General features: G+C 40.6%; 1 protein-coding gene across 3 annotated transcripts; it reads right to left on the bottom strand.

Moving 5' to 3' along the window:
• Window positions 1-1,196: 1,196 nt before the first annotated feature.
• On the bottom strand, window positions 1,197-18,236 carry LOC139413855 (transcription factor AP-2 gamma (activating enhancer binding protein 2 gamma)). 3 transcript variants are annotated; one of them, XM_071161670.1, is made up of 8 exons: window positions 17,818-18,236; window positions 16,211-16,669; window positions 15,946-15,997; window positions 14,307-14,390; window positions 13,114-13,336; window positions 7,820-7,938; window positions 3,111-3,252; window positions 1,197-2,770 (listed from the first exon to the last, which is right to left on the bottom strand). In XM_071161670.1, exons 1-8 carry the CDS (start codon window positions 17,863-17,865, stop codon window positions 2,476-2,478), a joined length of 1,422 nt encoding a protein of 473 aa, XP_071017771.1. In that variant the 5' UTR covers window positions 17,866-18,236; the 3' UTR covers window positions 1,197-2,475. The 3 variants fall into 3 exon arrangements, with proteins under 3 accessions (XP_071017771.1, XP_071017772.1, XP_071017773.1); XM_071161671.1 differs by having other exon boundaries at window positions 14,319-14,390; XM_071161672.1 differs by lacking the exon at window positions 14,307-14,390 and having other exon boundaries at window positions 2,245-2,770; window positions 17,818-18,046.
• Between the last annotated feature and the right edge of the window lie 458 nt (window positions 18,237-18,694).

The following is an 18,694-nucleotide window of genomic DNA, read 5'->3' as shown; positions in this document are numbered from 1 at the left end:
GGTTCAACGCAGTTGCACATTAGATGGCGCATTTTGAGTACTAGCTTAGACATTTCACATACTATAAAAAATATTTTTGCATACTATTTAGTACGCTAGTATAGGTATTCGGATACAACCAATGGTTTCTTAGTGAACAACACCGCAGGGCACAGGGTAGTAAAATAGGGATGTCAGTAGTAACACATTTCAATGAGGCGTTGGATAGCCCAGATAAGATTTATGTTGCAGGCTTCCTACATACCATACCGTATGTGTCACTTAAGTGAAAGCTACTCTGAAATCCCGCTGTAATCCTGAGTCAAGTGTCTAACATGGATAATCGTATGATACGTTTGTTTCACATGGGGGCAGGGATTTGTGTTGTGAGAGTTGATGTGATCCATGTAAATAGACTTGCTGAATGAATCAGTGAAAGATTATTAAGCTGCCTTGCTCAAGAGTCAACACATTGAGCACCACATCACCTTTGTTCAATCGTTTTTTTTCTCACAGATCAAAATGATCTTCCCCCTATTGTGAAACATCCAACTCACACATTTGTCAGTGTGTCATATGATAAAGTAGAGATCCGCTTAAATTAGGTAACACATGAAGACACCTGTTCCCCATATGGGCATATGGATGTGAAAAGGGGGAACTTCCTAAAAAATTAAGTTCACAAAACTAACCACAGTTTTAGGGGGACAAACAGGTATGTGTGCTGTGTACCAAATGGTTAACTAAGTGAAAACATAAACTAGCAATGTTTGGCTCGGACCTGAGTGCATGACCCTCAAATGAGTCCTTTTTCTACCATTTTCATGCACCAATCCACATTCTTTATTTGTGTAGCTAAGTTACTACATATAATGATGCCCAATGTTCCCATTATTTGTGGGACTCTTACTGTTTATTAATAGGAAAATCTTCACACACATGACTTGTCCATCATTTATGAAACACAAAGCTGAAAAACAGGGTCTGTTGTACTTTGTGTGTGTGTGTGTGTGTGTGTGTGCATGAGTGTGTGTGTGTGGTTGCGAGAAAGAGAGAAATGGCGAGAGGGACAGAAGTCCTCTGATAGCTCATTAATGTCTATGCAAGGCTCTATGCAAGGCTCTATGCAAGGCTCTATGCAAGGCTCTATGCAAGGCTCTATGCAAGGCTCTATGCAAGGCTCTCGCCCAGAGAGGAGAAAATCAACAAAGTCCTTATAACAGGGTTGTCTTTTTATTACTTTTCCTAGGACTTTAAAACAGTTTTACACATATTCAAAAAGCATATCATACCCACTGCCTAACCTCTACATTATAAAAACTAACCCATTTAGAAAAGTTTAACACATTGTAAAAAGTGAAGCCATACACCAGAATGATACCATTATTTACATATCCCATTAAATTACAACATCAATTAGAAAATATTTACATTCAGGGTAAAGGTAACGGACAAAAAAAAAACACTTCTCGAAAGAAATATAAACATTTTGCATACATAGACACACACAAACAATGAAACACATACACTCTTTCTGGCGTACAGTTCAGATGACAATGTCTTATTAGGGTTGGATACATTTAACATCAATATTGAATAGTTTTTGTACTGAAGGTGAGGGATATCTAATCTGGTCCAGGACTGATTCCTTTTACATTGCAAAGTTTACAAATACTAAAGGAACCAATGGGCAGTATGAGTACTTATTAAAGACATGGTTCAAAGTAGAGAAGAGCCCATTGCCTTTTGTCACAGCCCACAAGTAACCATCTGGTATCAAACACTGAGTAACCATCCCTGATCCAACACTGAATGGCTGCTATTGCAAATCGCCTTTAAGGTTTCTGGGGAAAACAGACAAACACACAAACAGGCTTTTTTCCAGACCTACTAAAAAAACTCCCATGAAAAAAACACAATAACACTGTACCCATTGAAGTCATTTTGAAAATTCAAGCAATGAATAAAAAACGAATGAAGTGGATTTTCTTCTCTTCCGTAGAAAAAAAGTGTCCTTTGGTAAGTCCAATGGGAACTGAGCACCGCGGAAGAGACACAGGAAATCAGAGGCTTTGCCTCCAGACAGAAGAGGGGAAAAAAGCTGAAAAGAATTCACAGCCACAGCAACCCATCTTGAAATGATGTCCTCTAGGGAAACAACAAAGTCTGCTTTCTGTTCCTTACCCCATGTCAACTAAGTCCAGACCCTTTTGCTGTGCACAATTTAAGCACCCACTACTACAGTAGGCACCAAGGTAGGTCGATCTCGCATTGAAAGCAGCCCAAAGGTGGTAGCCGGGCAAAAGTCAGTGTTATTTGAGAAACTAAACTTGTAAACATTGGCCATAATGGGGTAAAATGTTCAATTCAACTGGGCGGATACACAAATAAATCTAGAATTGGAATCATACAGATCATTTTCGCTTCTAAATATCAATGTCAAAGAAGTCCAAAGGGGAAAGGGGGGGCTGTACAGTCCAACAGAATAGTATTTCCTCATTTCCTGTGCTTCTCCATTTTGTCAGAGGCTTTGCTACCATTGTCGGAGGAGCCCTGCGTGTCGCTGCCCGAGCTCAGGTACATTTTGTCCACCTGTTTGAGGGCCTCATTCAGGTAGTTCTGGAGGGAGGTCATGGCGGCGCAGATGGCTGGCGAGCCGAAGCCGTGGGTGATGAGGCTGAAGTGGGTCAGGCAGCCCTGGATGCCCTGATCCAGGATGGGTGCTGGCCGCGTGTTCCCCAGAGGCGAACGGTCCTGAGTCAGCAGATCGGTGAACTCTTTACAGATTTGCCTGGTGAAAAAAGATGACAAAAATGTTGATAGCGAAATGTACATGACCCAGACATGGACTACTGGATTTATATATAGTTGACAATGATCCAATCAGAGAAGTACATGGTTTCATGTTGACACTATGAAATTGGGAGGTTTCAAAAGTAGCTTAGTTATCAGGATGTTTTATAAGTCGAGAGCAGATTGAAAACTACAGAATTTTTTTTTGAAAAACTTTGAAAACCGAGTCAAAACTTCACATACCTTCAAAACCCTGCAGGGCTTTTATGAAAATTATATCCCTTAATTTGGAGGAGAGAGACAGATAGAGAGAGACAGAATGACAGAGAGAAACTCACTTAGCAGCAAGGAGCATGTTCTTGCGGGAGTTGACCTCATTACGTTCCACGTGTGGTCGACCAAGGTATTCAGCGATGGCCTTTGCCGGGAACTCTGTCTCACACGAGTAGCCAAAATCCCTTGCTAAGTGAACGGCTTCTCCTATAAAGACAAAGACACCGTTTGAAAACTCCACAAACAGATCCAAAAATAAGACACCAAAACTTATCTAGGAGACCGAAATGCAAATGTGGTCTTGCTGACATACCACAGCCCACAGGGGCACTATATGTAGATAGTGGAACAGTGCAAGGAACAATAATCAGTCGTGCTCAGTCTCTTAGCTCGGGGGAAGACAAGCCACTGAGGGTGAATGTATCCCATCTTCAGGGAGGACTTCCTGCATGGTCTTTAATGGGCTGATGTGGCTAACTGCACCCGGACGGCCTGTAGCACCAAACAGAGTCACTTATTGATAAACACGCACATCACATGGGGAATGTAGCAATTCAGAAACGCTAGGCTTTAAGGTCAGTTGGCCCTCCTGGCAAGTGGAACACGTGATAACCAGCCTTGATTCAGACTTTAAAGGTCTCTCAATAACACCGGCCCCGAGTCATTCTCCTGCACCCATGTATAGGGATTAGGGATAAGAGGGAAAAATGAAATCACACGTGGCTATGAGAGGTTAGGCGTGATTCAATTAATATTGGGCACACAGCTATGCGTCATTGTTTAGACATTGTCTAGCCGAGGTATGACTGATGAGGACGTCAAAGATGGGATTCATAAATAAACGGAGGTGACTATTCTGCCTCAAAACAACGAACGAATCTAGACAAGAGACATCTTCATGAAATACTTCATGAGAGGAGATGGGCAGGGCCGTTGCTACATACAGTTGAAGTCGGAAGTTTACATACACTTAAGTTGGAGTCATTAAAACTCGTTTTTCAAACACTCCACAAATGTTGTGTTAACAAACTATAGTTTTGGCAAGTCGGTTAGGACATCTACTTTGTGCATGACACAAGTAATTTTTCCAACAATTGTTTACAGACAGAATATTTCACTTATAATTCACTGTATCACAATTCCAGTGGGTCAGAAGTTTACATACACTAAGTTGACTGTGCCTTTACACAGCTTGTAAAATTCCATAAAATTATGTCATGGCTTTAGAAGCTTCTGATAGGCTAATTGACATAATTTGAGTCAATTGGAGGAGGACCTGTGGAAGGAATTTCAAGGACTACCTTCAAACTCAGTGCCTCTTTGCTTGGCATCATGGGAAAATCAAAAGAAATAGAACTGTTTGGCCTTAATGACCATCGTTGTGTTTGGAGGAAAAAGGGGGAGGCTTGCAAGCCAAAGAACACCATCCCAACCATGAAGCACGAGGGTTGCAGCATCATGTTGTGGGGGTGCATTGCTGCAGGAGGGACTGGTGCACTTCACATGATAGATGGCATCATGAAGCAGGAAAATTATGTAGATATATTGAAGCAACATCTCAAGACATCAGTCAGGAAGTTAAAGCTTGGTCGCAAATGGGTCTTCCAAATGGACAATGACCCCAAGCATACTTCCAAAGTTGCAAAATGGCTTAAGGACAACAAAGTCAAGGTAATGGAGTGGCCATCACAAAGCCCTGACTGCAATCCTATAGAAAATGTGTGGACAGAACTGAAAAAGCGTGTGCGAGCAAGGAGGCCTACAAACCTGACTCAGTTACACCAGCTCTGTCAGGAGGAATGGACCAAAATTCACCCAACTTATTGTGGGAAGCTTGTGGAAGGCTACCCGAAACGCTTGACCCAAGTTAAACAATTTAAAGACAATGCTACCAAATACTAATTTAGTGTATGTAAACTTCTGACCCACTGGGAATGTGATGAAATAAATAAAATCTGAAATAAATAATTCTCTCTACTACTATTCTGACATTTCACATTCTTAAAATAAAGTGGTGATCCTAACTGACCTAAGACATTGAGTTTTTACTGTGATTAAATGTCAGTAATTGTGAAAAACTGAGTTTAAATGTATATGGCTAAGGTGTATGTAAACTTCCGACTTCAACTGTATGAGTACACTGGCGGTCAGGACCACAGTATGTATTATTATTATTTTTTAATAATACTGTTGAGTGTTATAGTAGTAGAATTCACAAGGTGCAATTTCCAAACTTGATTGTCTATCAGGAGCTTTCCTCTTGTTAAATTCACTCACTGAGAGTCAGTCAATTAGCCCATGTCAGTTAAAACGTTTTAGATTGGTAAATTAGTCTAGTTAGTCTAGCCAGCTAACTTGTAGTAATCATGGCTGAAATTACCGACCGGGCACACAGGTCATGTGCCCAGGGGCCCTGACTTCGAAGGGGCCCCCATTGATTTCGTTATTCACTCTAGCTTAGATACACTACACTGCCAAAAGTATGTGGACACCCATTCAAATTAGTGAATTCAGCTGTTTCAGCCACACCCATTGCTGACAGGTGTATAGAATTTAGCCATGCAATCTCCATAGACAAACATTGGCAGTAGAATGGCCTGTACTAAAGAGCTCAGTGACTTTCAACGTGGCACCACTACCTTTCCAACAAGTCAGTTCATAAAATGTCTGCCCTGCTAGAACTTCCCCGGTCAACTGGAAGTGCTTTAATTGTGAAGCGGAAACGTCTAGGCGCAACAACGGCTCGGCCGCGAAGTGGTAGGCCACACAAGCTCACAGAACGGGACAGTCGAGTGCTGAAGCACGTAGCGTGTAAAAATCGTCTGTCCTCAGTTGCAACACAATACCGAGATCCAAAATGCCTCTGGAAGCAACGTCAGCACAATAACTGATTGTCAGGAGCTTCATGAAATGGGTTTCCATGGCCGAGCAGCCGCACACAAACATAAGATCAAAATGCGCAATGTCAAGCATCGGCTGGAGTGGTATAAAGCTCACCGCCATTGGACTCTGGAGCAGTGGAAACGCGTTCTCTGGAGTGATGAATCACGCTTCACCATCTGGCAGTCCGACGGACAAATCTAGGCTTGGCGGATGACAGGAGGACGCTACCTGCCCCAATACATAGTGCCAACTGTCAAGTTTGGTGGTGGAGGAATAGTGGTCTGGGGCTGTTTTTCATGGTTCGGGCTAGGCCCCTTAGTTCCAGTGAAGGGAAATCTTAAAGCAACAGCATACAATGAAATGCTAGACAATTATGTGCTTCCAACTTTGTGGCAACAGTTTGGGGAAGGCCCTTTCCTGTTTCAACATGACAATGCCCCCGTATAAAGCGAGGTCCATACAGAAATGGTTTGTCGAGATCGGTGTGGAAGAATTTGACATGGCCTGCATAGAGCCCTGACCTCAACCCCACAGAACACCTTTGGGATAAATTGGAACACCGACTGAGAGCCAGGCCTAATCACCCAACATCAGTGCCCGAACTCACTAATGTTCTTGTGGCTGAATGGAAACATGTCCCCTCAGCAATGTTCCAACATCTAGTGGAAAGCCTTCCCAGAAGAGGGGAGGCTGTTATAGCATGATTTTGGAATGAGATGTTTGACATGCACGTATCCACATACTTTTGGCCATGTTTTGTATCATATTAACATGGCATAAGTCATGACAAAATGTGTAGAATTGCAGGAAATTAGCTGTAAAACGGCAAAAAAAATTCCACTCTGTAAAGCATTTGTTTACCTATTGTTAATACAATATTTTTTTCTGATAACATCTATATCTGTTATATTTTTTAATTCCGGTGCTGAGTTAATGTGAATGAATGTGTATCGGCTAATTGTATAGCTAATAGACTATGTGTTTGTAGATCGACTGAGGTGAATGAAGCTACAGTACCCAGTGTGATAATGGCTTGGGTCATTTGAGTTTTTTTGCCATTCTCCAAATAGCATTTTAGAGTTATTAAATTGTATAGAAAACCCCACCCATACCAACACACACTCACACACATTAAAACTCACACCCTGGCTACAGCTCTGGAGATGTGTACTGTGTGGTGATTTCACATGTTCCCTTTACATCTTTGAAGAGTTTGTGTGATCTGTAAGACAGGAAGATTACAAGCTACACATTTCTTTGGTCATGTGTGTTGTATTAGATAGTGTCACAGCCGTAATAGACAGGCCTGGACTCGATAAAGTTTCAGGGCTATTCTTGTGCTCTTCGGTCTTGCCAGCTTCTTGATAACCTCAAAATATTACCAAGACAGTCAGTGTGGATAACGTCAACACTGCCTTGATATTCAAAGACAGAGGAATGCCAGCAAGAACTCAAACATCAGATTGGTCACAGCCATTTTGACCACAAAGGAAGAAATTACAAGAAAAGTACTAGCCACGGTTATTATATACTATATACAGCCAGTATTATAGTAATAATGTCACAGTAGCTTAGGGATCTCAACTTTTCTGTTTATCATAGAAATGCTGTATAATGAATAGATAGATGGTAGAAACATCATGGGTGTAAGCAACGGTGTCTGATCACCATCTCAGACAACTTAATCAGATATTGCTGATCACATCTCTCCGTGCATAATATGTGCAATAATCAATTCAATTGACAGACCATTTTTAGACAAGCCAGCTTGTTCAAAGAGTAAAGATGGAGATGAGTTCTATGCATTGTATTTCTATGGTGTTATATATTAAGACCACTCTAGGGCACATTTACCACAGTTTAAGTTTGAAGAGGAAATTGAGTGGCGTACCTTCTACCAGTGCAGTTAACAGGGTGACGTTAGCAGCCTTTCTCCTTCCAGCGGGCAGGTTGAGCCCAATCTTGTCCAGCTTCTCTCTCAATGACCGGCCACCATTTTTAGACTTGGCTCTGTAGGAAAAATAGCGTCATCATTAATTGACAATATGTAAGCTTTCTTTTTTTCTTTCTCTCTCTCTCTCTCTCTCTCTCTCTCTCTTTCTCTCTCTCTCTCTCTGAAATGTCCTTGTCTTTAAAAGAAAAGCAAACAAAACATCACTCCTGTGTTCCAATGGCACGTTGAGTTAGCTAATCCAAGTTTATAATTTTAAAAGGCTAATTAATCATTAGAAAACCCTTTTGCAATTATGTTAGCACAGCTGAAAATTGTTGTACTGATTAAAGAAGCAATAAAACTGTTCTTCTTTAGACTAGCTGAGTATCTGGAGCATCAGCATTTATGGGTTCGATTACATACTCAAACTGGCTTTTCTATGCAACTCTGCCTAGAAGGCCAGCTTCCCGGTGTCACCGCTTCACTGTTGAAGTTGAGACTGGTGTTTTGCGGGTACTATTTAATGAAGCCAGTTAAGGACTTGTGAGGTGTCTGTTTCTCAAACTAGACACTCTAATGTACTTGTCCTCTTGCTCAGTTGTGCACCGGGGCCTCCCGCTCCTCTTTCTATTCTGGTTAGAGCCAGTATGCCCTGTTGTGTGAAGGGAGTAGCACACAGCGTTGTACGAGATCTTCATTTTCTTGGCAATTTCTTGCATGGAATAGCCTTCATTTCTCTGAACAATAATAGACTGACCAGTTTCAGAATAAATCAAACTGTAATCGAACTCACAAATGCTGATGCTCCAGATACTCAACTAGTCTAAAGAAGGCCAGTTTACTTCTTTAATTAGCACAACAGTTTTCAGCTGTGCTAATATAATCACAAAAGTGTTTTCTAATGATCAATTAGCCTTTTAAAATTATAAACTTGGATTAGCTAACACAACGTGCCATTGGAACACAGGTGTGATGGTTGATGATAATGGACCTCTTTACGCCTATGTAGATATTCCATAAAGAAATCTACTGTTTCCAGCTACAATAGTCATTTACAACATTATCAATGTCTACACTGTATTTCTGATCAATTTGATGTTATTTTACTGGACAGAAAAGTGCTTTTCTTTCAAAAACAAGGACATTTCTAAGTGACCCTAAACTTTTGAACGGTAGTGTATATACAGTTAAAGTCAGAAGTTTACATACACTTAGGTTGGAGTCAATAAAACTCGTTTTTTAACCACTCCCCAAATCTCTTGTTAACAAATTATAGTTTTGGCAAGTCGGTTAGGACATGTAATTTGTGCATGACACAAGTCATTTTTTCAACAATTGTTTACAGACAGATAACTTCACTTATAATTCACTGTATCACAATTCCAGTGGGTCAGAAGTTTACATAAACTAAGTTGACTGTGCCTTTAAACAGCTTGGGAAATTCCATAAAATGATGTCATGGCTTTAGAAGCTTCTGATAGGCTAATTGACATAATTTGAGTCAATTGGAGGAGGACCTGTGGAAGGAATTTCAAGGACTACCTTCAAACTCAGTGCCTCTTTGCTTAACATCATTGGAAAATCAAAAGAAATCAGACAAGACCCCAGGAAAATAATTGTAGACCTCCACAAGTCTGGTTCATCCTTGGGAGCAATTTCCAAACGCCTGAAGGTACCACGTTCATCTGTACAAACAATAGTATGCAAGTATAAACACCATGGGACCACGCAGCCGTCATACCGCTCAAGAAGGAGACGCGTTCTGTCTCCTAGAGATGAGCGTACTTTGGTGCGAAAAGTGCAAATCAATCCCAGAACAACAGCAAAGGACCTTGTGAAGATGCTGGAGGAAACCGGTACAAAAGTATCTATATCCACAGTAAAAAGAATCCTAGATTCGCATAACCCTAAAGTCCACTCAGCAAGGAAGAAGCCACTGCTCCAAAACCGCCATAAAAAAGCCAGACTACGGTTTGCAACTGCACATGGGGACAACTATCATACTTTTTGGAGAAATGTCCTCTGGTCTGATGAAACATCAATAAAACTGTTTGGCCATAATGACCATCATTGTGTTTGGAGGAAAAAGGGGGAGGCTTGCAAGCCGAAGAACACCATCCAAACCGTGAAGCCCGAGGGTGGCAGCATCATGTTGTGGAGGTGCTTTGCTGCAGGAGGGACTGGTGCACTTCACAAAATAGATGACATCATGAGGTGTAATATTATGTGGATATATTGAAGCAACATCTCAAGACATCATTCAGGAAGTTAAAGCTTGTTCGCAAATGGGTCCTCCAAATGGACACTGACCCCAAGCATACTTCCAACGTTGTGGCAAAATGGTTTAAGGACAACAATTTCAAGGTATTGGAGTGGCCATCACAAAGCCCTGACCTCAATCCTATAGAAAATGTGTGGACAGAACTGAAAAAGCGTGTGCGAGCAAGGAGACCTACAAACATGACTCAGTTACACCAGCTCTGTCAGGAGGAATGGGCCAAAATTCACCCAACTTATTGTGGGAAGCTTGTGGAAGGCTACTCGAAACATTTGACCCAAGTTAAACAATTTAAAGGCAATGCTACCAAATACTAATTTAGTGTATGTAAACTTCTGACCCACTGGGAATGTGATGAAAGAAATAAAAGCTGAAATAAATCATTCTCTCTACTATTATTCTGACATTTTACATTCTTAAAATAAAGTGGTGATCCTAACTGACCTAAGACAGGGAATTTTTACTCGGATTAAATGTCAGGAATTGTGTCAAATGTATTTGGCTCAGGTGTATGTAAACTCATACACTCAAACTCAAACTCGGGTATATGTATATGTATATATTATGTATATTATTATGTATATTATCTTTTTGGGGGGGCAAACTTAATATACTTTAAAATGACTGAAACCAAATAGAAACTGTGTAGAAATTATAATGGACCTACATTCATACAGTTTATTGACTGTGTCCAGCTTGCCAAATAATCACTAATATGAAATCTAGACAATCAGGGAACCTTTTTAGTGCGGCCCTCCGGGCATCTTTGAAGACCGAATGTGGCCCCGGGGAATTTTTTTTTGACAAATCTGCTCTAACTTTAGAATTTAGCATGTTCCATTCTATAGGCTATTTGTGATGGAATGGTTTTTCTATAAAGAGCAGAGACAGCAACTCCAGACTTCCTGTCACCCTAACTCCAGACTTCCTGTCACCCTAACTCCAGACTTCCTGTCACCCTAACTCCAGACTTCCTGTAACCCTAACTCCAGACTTCCTGTCACCCTAACTCCAGACTTCCTGTCACCCTAACTCCAGACTTCCTGTCACCCTAACTCCAGGCTTCCTGTCACTTTGAGAGAGCATAGGAGTGAAAGGCCCATCCCTGAAGGAGGCCTCATCATACACTTTTGAAAACAAATAAATCAAATGAAAAAGAGCCTCCGATACCCTTCCTGACCTAAAAAAAAATAAAACACTGACACAAATTATGTTTTTCCCGCCTTCAGCACATAGCAGGGAAATCACACACACACACGATTCAGTTTTCCGCATGACTGATTGGCAGGCTTCGCTCCGTCTTTGGTGGGTGAGAGAGACAGCATCTTTGGGGAGGCATGTGTGTGACTGCCTCCCTCTCTCCACAGCCCCCACTTTATCCTATCGCTTCATGACCTACTTAACAGTGTCTCAGTGTGTGTGTGTGTGTGTGTGTGTGTGTGTGTGTGTGTGTGTGTGTGTGAGAGAGGCGTTTAACGTCTGTGGCACTGGCAGGGGCACATGGGAAGTGAGAAACATGCCTTCCCAGCAGAAACAGGCAGGGGCCCTGGTCAGAATCCCATAGTCCCTCAACAGACTGCCTGCTGACATATGGGGCACAAGGTCAACTACTCATCAGCAATTAAAATAGCCCTGCAACCCCCCTGAACACACACTCTGTCTCTCTCGCTCTCTCATATACTGGTGCTAACTACTCTGATGTAACCTTTCCCCAAAGCGAAGTACCAGGAATTGCAGAGTATACAGAAAGGTAGTCAAGATGCTTTCAACCACACAATTACTGAAGAGGAACGGCTGCTTTTAGAGAACCACCTTTTTTACGTATCCGTCAATGTTGATTTACTGACCTACTGTCTGTCTATGAACCAGGTCGGAACTTTTCTTCTCACTACAGACCTGCGAATGATACCAAGCTTTCATCATGTTTAGTATCCAGCAGCACCCTGAAGCACTGTGCCTTCACAAAGTATTCATACCCCTTAACTTCGTCCACATTTGTTGTGTTACAGCCTGAATTCAAAATGGACAAAAATATGTATTTTTTAAATGCCCTTTAATGACAAAGTGAAAACAATGCTTTTAGAAATGTTAGCAAATGTATTGAAAATACATATATATGTAATTTAATCTAGCATGCACACCCCTGAGTCAACACATCTGAAGTAGCTCACTATTTAAAAATATAGATATATTCTAAAAACCTTGTTTTGCTTTGTCATTATGGGGTATTGTGTGTAGATTGATGAGTTGTATTTATTTTTTATCCATAAGGCCGCAGGATAACAAAATGGGGAAAAAGTCAAGGGGTCTGAATACTTTTCGATTGCACTATACATCTGTAGCTCACTAGCAGCTGCATTATCCAACTTTTTATTTGTATTTTCTACCTTCCTTTAACTAGGCAAGTCAGTTAAGAACAAATTCTTATTTTCAATGATAGCCTAGGAACAGTGGGTTAACTAGCCTGTTCAGGGGCAGAACAACAGATTGTCAGCTCGGGGATTCGAACTTGCAACCTTTAAGTTACTAGTCCAACGCTCTAACCACTAGGCTACCCTGCCGCCACAGGGACATCTCTCGGAGACATGCATGTTATGTTTTGTATGGACATCTCTCGGAGACATGCATGTTATGTTTTGTATGGACATCTCTCCATGATTTCCTAAATATACCAAATCAGCTGGAACAAAATTAGTGATCCTTTGAGCTGCTGTCAACCATATTTTAACAGACTAGATGTTGGCCATTGTTCACAATTGCATCCAATGAAAAAACAGTAACACCTGTCATTCTAATACATTATGATGCAGTTATAATGCATTTGTTTATTAAACCTTTGGGGTAACACTTTACCAGGTATAGCACATTATGATTGATGTTATATTGCTTTGCAAGACCTGTCATAAGCACGTTTCACACCCTTAAAATGTCTTGTAACCATCTCATAATGAATTCATATTGTGTGGATACTGACCTACGTAGGACTCCCCCTAGCAAAGAGGCGTTGAGGCATTCGGGAGGAGACAGGCGCCGCTGCACCTCTGCCACAGTCACCTTGTACTTGGAGGTGGAGCTGAGAAGCGAGAGACGTCCAGGCACTGAGCAGAACACCTCGGTGGGGTTGGACACCATGCCTAACAGGGACTCCTTCTGGAAGGGCAGGCCCAATGAGTTGCCCTTGGGGAGGGACAAGGGGCCTGGGGAAGGGGTGGAGAGAGAGAGGAGAGGTTAGTATGAGTGTTGGTTAATAATGTTAATAATGTTAAGAGAAATTATAATGAGAGGAAAAGTACTAGGAAAAGTTGGAGTATCAAGGTTAATGTAGAGTATCTTTACTGTCCCATTGGAAATGATGGTTTGCAGAGAGGATAGACAGACATTAGACAACATTATTGGACTTTATGGAGGCTGTGCTACATTGTAAACATGTTATGGGTGAAGAGACTGTTTCCTTGAGAAATTCCTAGAAAATGTTTAGTTTTTTAAAAGGATTTGATTCATTAAGACTGGCTGCATTTGCCGACAGTTGTAAAAATCCCTCTCCACTGTCTGTTGTCGCCCCACAGTGCAGCTTGGATTCCAACTTTAACATGCTTTCTCTTATAATAAACTGTGAAATGTAACATCATCATAATGATTTGTAAAAAAAATCTATATAACTCAGAATTATTACATGTAAACAACAAACCTGTTTCCTTTGCGGAAGCCAAGATGTACACCATAAGTGGCCATTCACTAAATAACTATGATGAACTGGTGTGTTTTTCACCAACAGTCATTCCTGAGGTTTCACAGCTAAAAGTCCCCTCATTCCTACCACCCACTGACATTACATCCACACGCATACACAACTGTTCCATGCTACTTCACAGAGAGTCCCTTCTCCCTGCCTGGCCGTAGACCAACCCTGTCGCTACTTCTAATTGAGTGACTAAAATAAAGACTTGTTTTACAGAAACATGGCCCAAATTGGATGGCCATTTTGGATCAAACGTTCAATGGTCTGTAGCTTCTAATCGAGTGGATAATAAGAACCTAACCTATAAACTTCTGTTGTACGGCAACAGGGCCCAAACTGTCAAACTAGGTGGCCATTTTAGATCAAAACTTCAAGGGTCAAACAACACAAGTCACACCCAGACAAACATACAAGTACACTACATATACCTTCATCCTCACCCGCAAGAATGCCCCCCTCATAATAAGTCCTCTGTAAGCGATCAAGGTTTCTGCCCCCTCGTAGTCCTAGTACTGAGACAAGAATCAAAAAGGGGGACAAAATTACAATTTAGAGCTCATCTATAGGGTACAAAGCTAAGAGTGAAGTATTGTTGCCGCCGTTTACAAGAATGTAGGCTACCCATAGTCTGACCTTGAGTGGAAGATCAATAAAGTGAGCCAGCGCACACTGTACCGAAGACTATATGTCCTTTATCGTGCTGTACAACTTGCTACCTCCTTAATATTGTAAAAAAAGATTTGGATTGTCGAATTGATTTAAAACTAATCATCAAAAATGTCCACCAATTTAATACAATCCAAAATGGCTGCCATTGAGAAAAATATGCAAAACGAAGCATTGATACCATTTAGGTAGCTTTAACACAAATGCTTATACTGTAGCTGGATTTAATATTTTATTCAAGCTTTCGACTGCCTAAAAAAATGACCATCAAAAATCTGGCAGATTTTTGTACTAATTTTTGTACATGTAGGCTTTATTACAGAAAATATATTAACTATTCTTTACCGTCCTTGCCAATGTTGCAAAGGACATTCACACAAACTCTTGTCAAGCACCACATCACAATAATGTTATCTACCATCACAGTTCCTGAACCTGTATGTTCACAGTGATGTTGTTTTAACAAATCTCACTAACATCTATTATCAATTTACTACAAATATGATAACCATGAATTCAATATCTACTATTCATTAATCTATACATTCATTCGGTTACAAAGGTAGTGCAGAATTTCAAATTAACGCACAAAATGACTGAACGAAAGACTGTTGAGGGTAGGGCCTACTAGATAACACTGAATCCTCCTCATTCAAAATATTTCATGTCCCAACAAATGACTGAATTGTCCTTTGCATGCAAGGAGGATGCCACACCCCAGCTAAAGCTGGTTCTGCAGAAAGTCAGCCAGCGAGTCTCAAGAAGAGCAGCGACCCATTGGACTGCTTTCAACTGGAATTCAAAAGGAATCGAATGCACCAGCTTAGACCTCTAAAGACTTTCCAAAGCGCTCCCTCTCCCTCTCTCTCTCAATGCAGTATTTCAACGGTTGCACAATGTCCTCAGTCCCATCTTGTCAGCCATAGGCTGCCATTTTGAAAAGGTTATTTTTCTGATGTTCTATTCAAACAACCTCAGCACAGGAATCCACAGAGGACCAAACTAGGCTTAGCTAAGTGAACCTCATGACTACTGGGATTATCAATGTATGTACCAACAAGTACAACTACCAGCCTTTCCTACTCAGATGTTCTATCATCAAATGCAAAGACATGTAACTGTACAAATAATTGCTAAATATTTGTAGAAGTAGAATTTTCCAGGTACAGTATGTACTTAGTAACAAGCAATCTCAGCTATGGAGTAAATGTAAACAGCTCTCAATGTTTCTCTATTGCATTCTTGTTACCTGTTGCACACCAATTTCTGGCACTGTGCCCTTATACATCAAGCATGTGTAACTCACAAACCAGTAAGGGAATATTGTATTGAAATTGTGAAAGCATTTCTCATATGTCAATATATTGTAGGCTACATATTTGGAAAGTAAAATAAACCCACCTTTTTTGATGACTGTCTGATCTGCCATTATAATACTGTGGTCATCTACATGCTGAAAAATAAGTAAAAAAGCAAAATGTAATACTTATTCTTAGAATAATAATTAAGGGAGTTAATTATGAAATATGACATTTACATTCCATTCATGACAATAAAACCATGCCTTTCCTTTGCAAGTCTATTTAGTTTTAGCCTGACCATTGTTTTAGACAGCATGCCTCATTCAATTTCACCCAGACAACAAAATCACAATCAAATCACTCACTTGAACATCATCCAGGCCATGGCCCATTTCATGCAGTCCTATGTTATCACCAATGATGGTTGACTCAATGCTATGGGCGTGAGGCGGTAACAGCTCTGGCCGACGGAAGCCTTCTCTTCTCAAGCCGGACGAGCCGCCGTCCAGGCCCAGAATCTGGCTCGCGAGTCCGCTTCGCGAATGAGGTCCCAGTCCTTCTTGACCATGTCGCCCCGGCCATGACTGCTGTTGGTTAGAGGACGACTGGTGTATGGAGTTGATGTTGAAAGGGTCGCCGAGGTGCGAGTAGGGGTCACTGGACTGGGGGTATGATATAGGCTGGTATGGAGGTGGGAAGTACGGGGGTTGGAAGTCTGAGTTGGCGGAGTGGGAGAGGGACGGCGACGGGCTGTAAATGTGCTGGCTCACTGCGGGGAGGTGAGGTAAGCGGGGGTTCCCATTGCTACTCCCGTCGTGCCTTTCCTGGGAACAGAAGAGAGACCTTAGTTTAGGTTGATAATGATATAGGTATAAATTATAATATATTGTGCCCCTTGTCAATTAGACAAATCCGTAGTGAATCAACAGTCCTCGACATAATTTATTGGAAAGACAACTGTGTTGACAGCTAAGCCTGATGCAGACGTCAATATTTATTTTTCACCATCGATTAGGAAAACATTTGGTGAAATGTTTTACACATTCATGCATAATATTTAGAGGCCGAAATGAATCTATATATATAATGTTATTTCAGTACACAATTATCAGAAGACGGCTGCTTAGAACAACCTTGAAAGGGAAGACATGATTTCACAATTCAAAGTAAAAATGCATATTTTGTTGCACAGAAAAATAGCTAAAATAATTGTCTTATTTCTGATAGCATGCAATCTACGTGGACTGTTGTGATATTGCTGTTACCACATCACCTCTCAAAAGACAGTCTGGAGGGGACTATTTTACTACCCTTGTGGCCTATATTATTATTAATAATAATAACAATAATAACAACAATACTTTGGTAATTGTAATTATTTAAAATAACCTGACTCAGCTCAGAACAATAGACCTGCCTAAGTAAATCAAAAAGCTTTATACTATCATCTAAATCCAACTCAAGTAACACAAAATATACTTTATTTAACACAAAATAAAATTGTATTTATTGAAATCAAACCGCATGTCGTCAGTAGCCAATCGAGATACTGCGGAAAGAGTAGCCCATCTGGAATAGCCTATATACAACTTATAATGTTACGTTAAGAAACATATTTAGGCTATCATTCAAAGAAGAAGAAAAAACCTTTCTGATAATGCACTTGAACTTACACTCGACAATGAAAAATAGCATAAGCTAACCACTGATCATTATTTTTCAAAATATGCTTCCTAGTTATAACCATTTCCCATGAAAATACTTTTCATTCCGTCAAACTTTTATCAAGTACTGTATCTAAAAGGGATTGCCGCGCGACAAATATCTATAAACAAAAAGTCTACCCATTAAAGACGCGATAAAGCGATGGGGCGCATGAGGGCCACAATATTTTATTATGAAATAATGTTCTTCCATATTTTCTAAACTTGTTGAAACGTAATGCCGTGCGGTTTGTGTAGCTAAAACTCACCTCACAGTCATCCTCGTACTTCACGTTATCTGCTAGTTTCCACAGCATAGTTTCTGACAGACAAAAGCTTAAACCAAGAAGGTTGACCAGGTAAATTGGTGGTCGTCTACGAGTTAATCCAGGTGGGAAACAAAGTAAGACTGTAGCCCACTTCCTAGAAATCACGAATAGACTTATTCAACTCGAGTGGGGCTGCGGTTCCTTGAAGCGCACTGACGTTGGAGCGTGATTCGGGCGGCTATCAACATAAATCTTAACAGCAACTATGAGTAAAAACAGTTTTTCAAGCAAGATCCCTTCCAGTAGTAAGCGGTAAGCAGTTACGCAGTGACTATGGGACGAGGCGCTGAATATATGAAACTCGACTCCCTCTGACGGACAAAGTGATGATGTTCAAACCTTTGCTCCTTACTGAATCCGCTTGAAAGTATGTGTACTATATTTACATAGGTTAGATATTTTTAGGGGGCGTGCCTTTGTCGTGATGTCATCTTGAATATGGCCGAAGACAAAGTTTGCTGATTGGTTATTATTGGAATAAGGAGCCAATCATATTGCTGTCCGTCTGCAGTTGCTCTCTTGACAAAAACATTATAGGCATATACTTTCGATAATAATGTTTTATTATTATTATGCTATTATTGGTAATTGTGGCCGAATAACTGAATGCAGAATAATGCATAGCCTATAATAAATAATATCATAGTTGGAAACCTTGATTTAAAAAATACTGTAAGTGATAACAATAGCCTATGAATGTAATCGAGAAAATTGATATTTTTTAGCCATGTTAAGTTAACTAAAAGATCTTGAATATACATTTGCAAAACAATAGCCTACGAAAAGCCTTTAAACATGAATTAGCCAATTTCGCTAA

Source organism: Oncorhynchus clarkii, chromosome 7, assembly GCF_045791955.1.
Source record: "Oncorhynchus clarkii lewisi isolate Uvic-CL-2024 chromosome 7, UVic_Ocla_1.0, whole genome shotgun sequence".
NCBI lineage: Eukaryota > Metazoa > Chordata > Actinopteri > Salmoniformes > Salmonidae > Oncorhynchus > Oncorhynchus clarkii.
Note: the sequence above shows the minus strand (reverse complement) of the source record. Positions and strands in the feature narration are given on the sequence as shown.

Coding starts and splice junctions, on each gene's coding strand:
- LOC139413855 (XM_071161670.1), bottom strand. CDS start 17,865: ATGCTGTGGAAACTAGCAGATAACGTGAAGTACGAGGATGACTGTGAG. Junction 13,337..14,306: donor TCTTGCGGGTGAGGATGAAG/GTATATGTAGTG, acceptor CCCCTTCCCCAG/GCCCCTTGTCCCTCCCCAAG. Junction 7,939..13,113: donor CTAGGGGGAGTCCTACGTAG/GTCAGTATCCAC, acceptor TTTTTCCTACAG/AGCCAAGTCTAAAAATGGTG.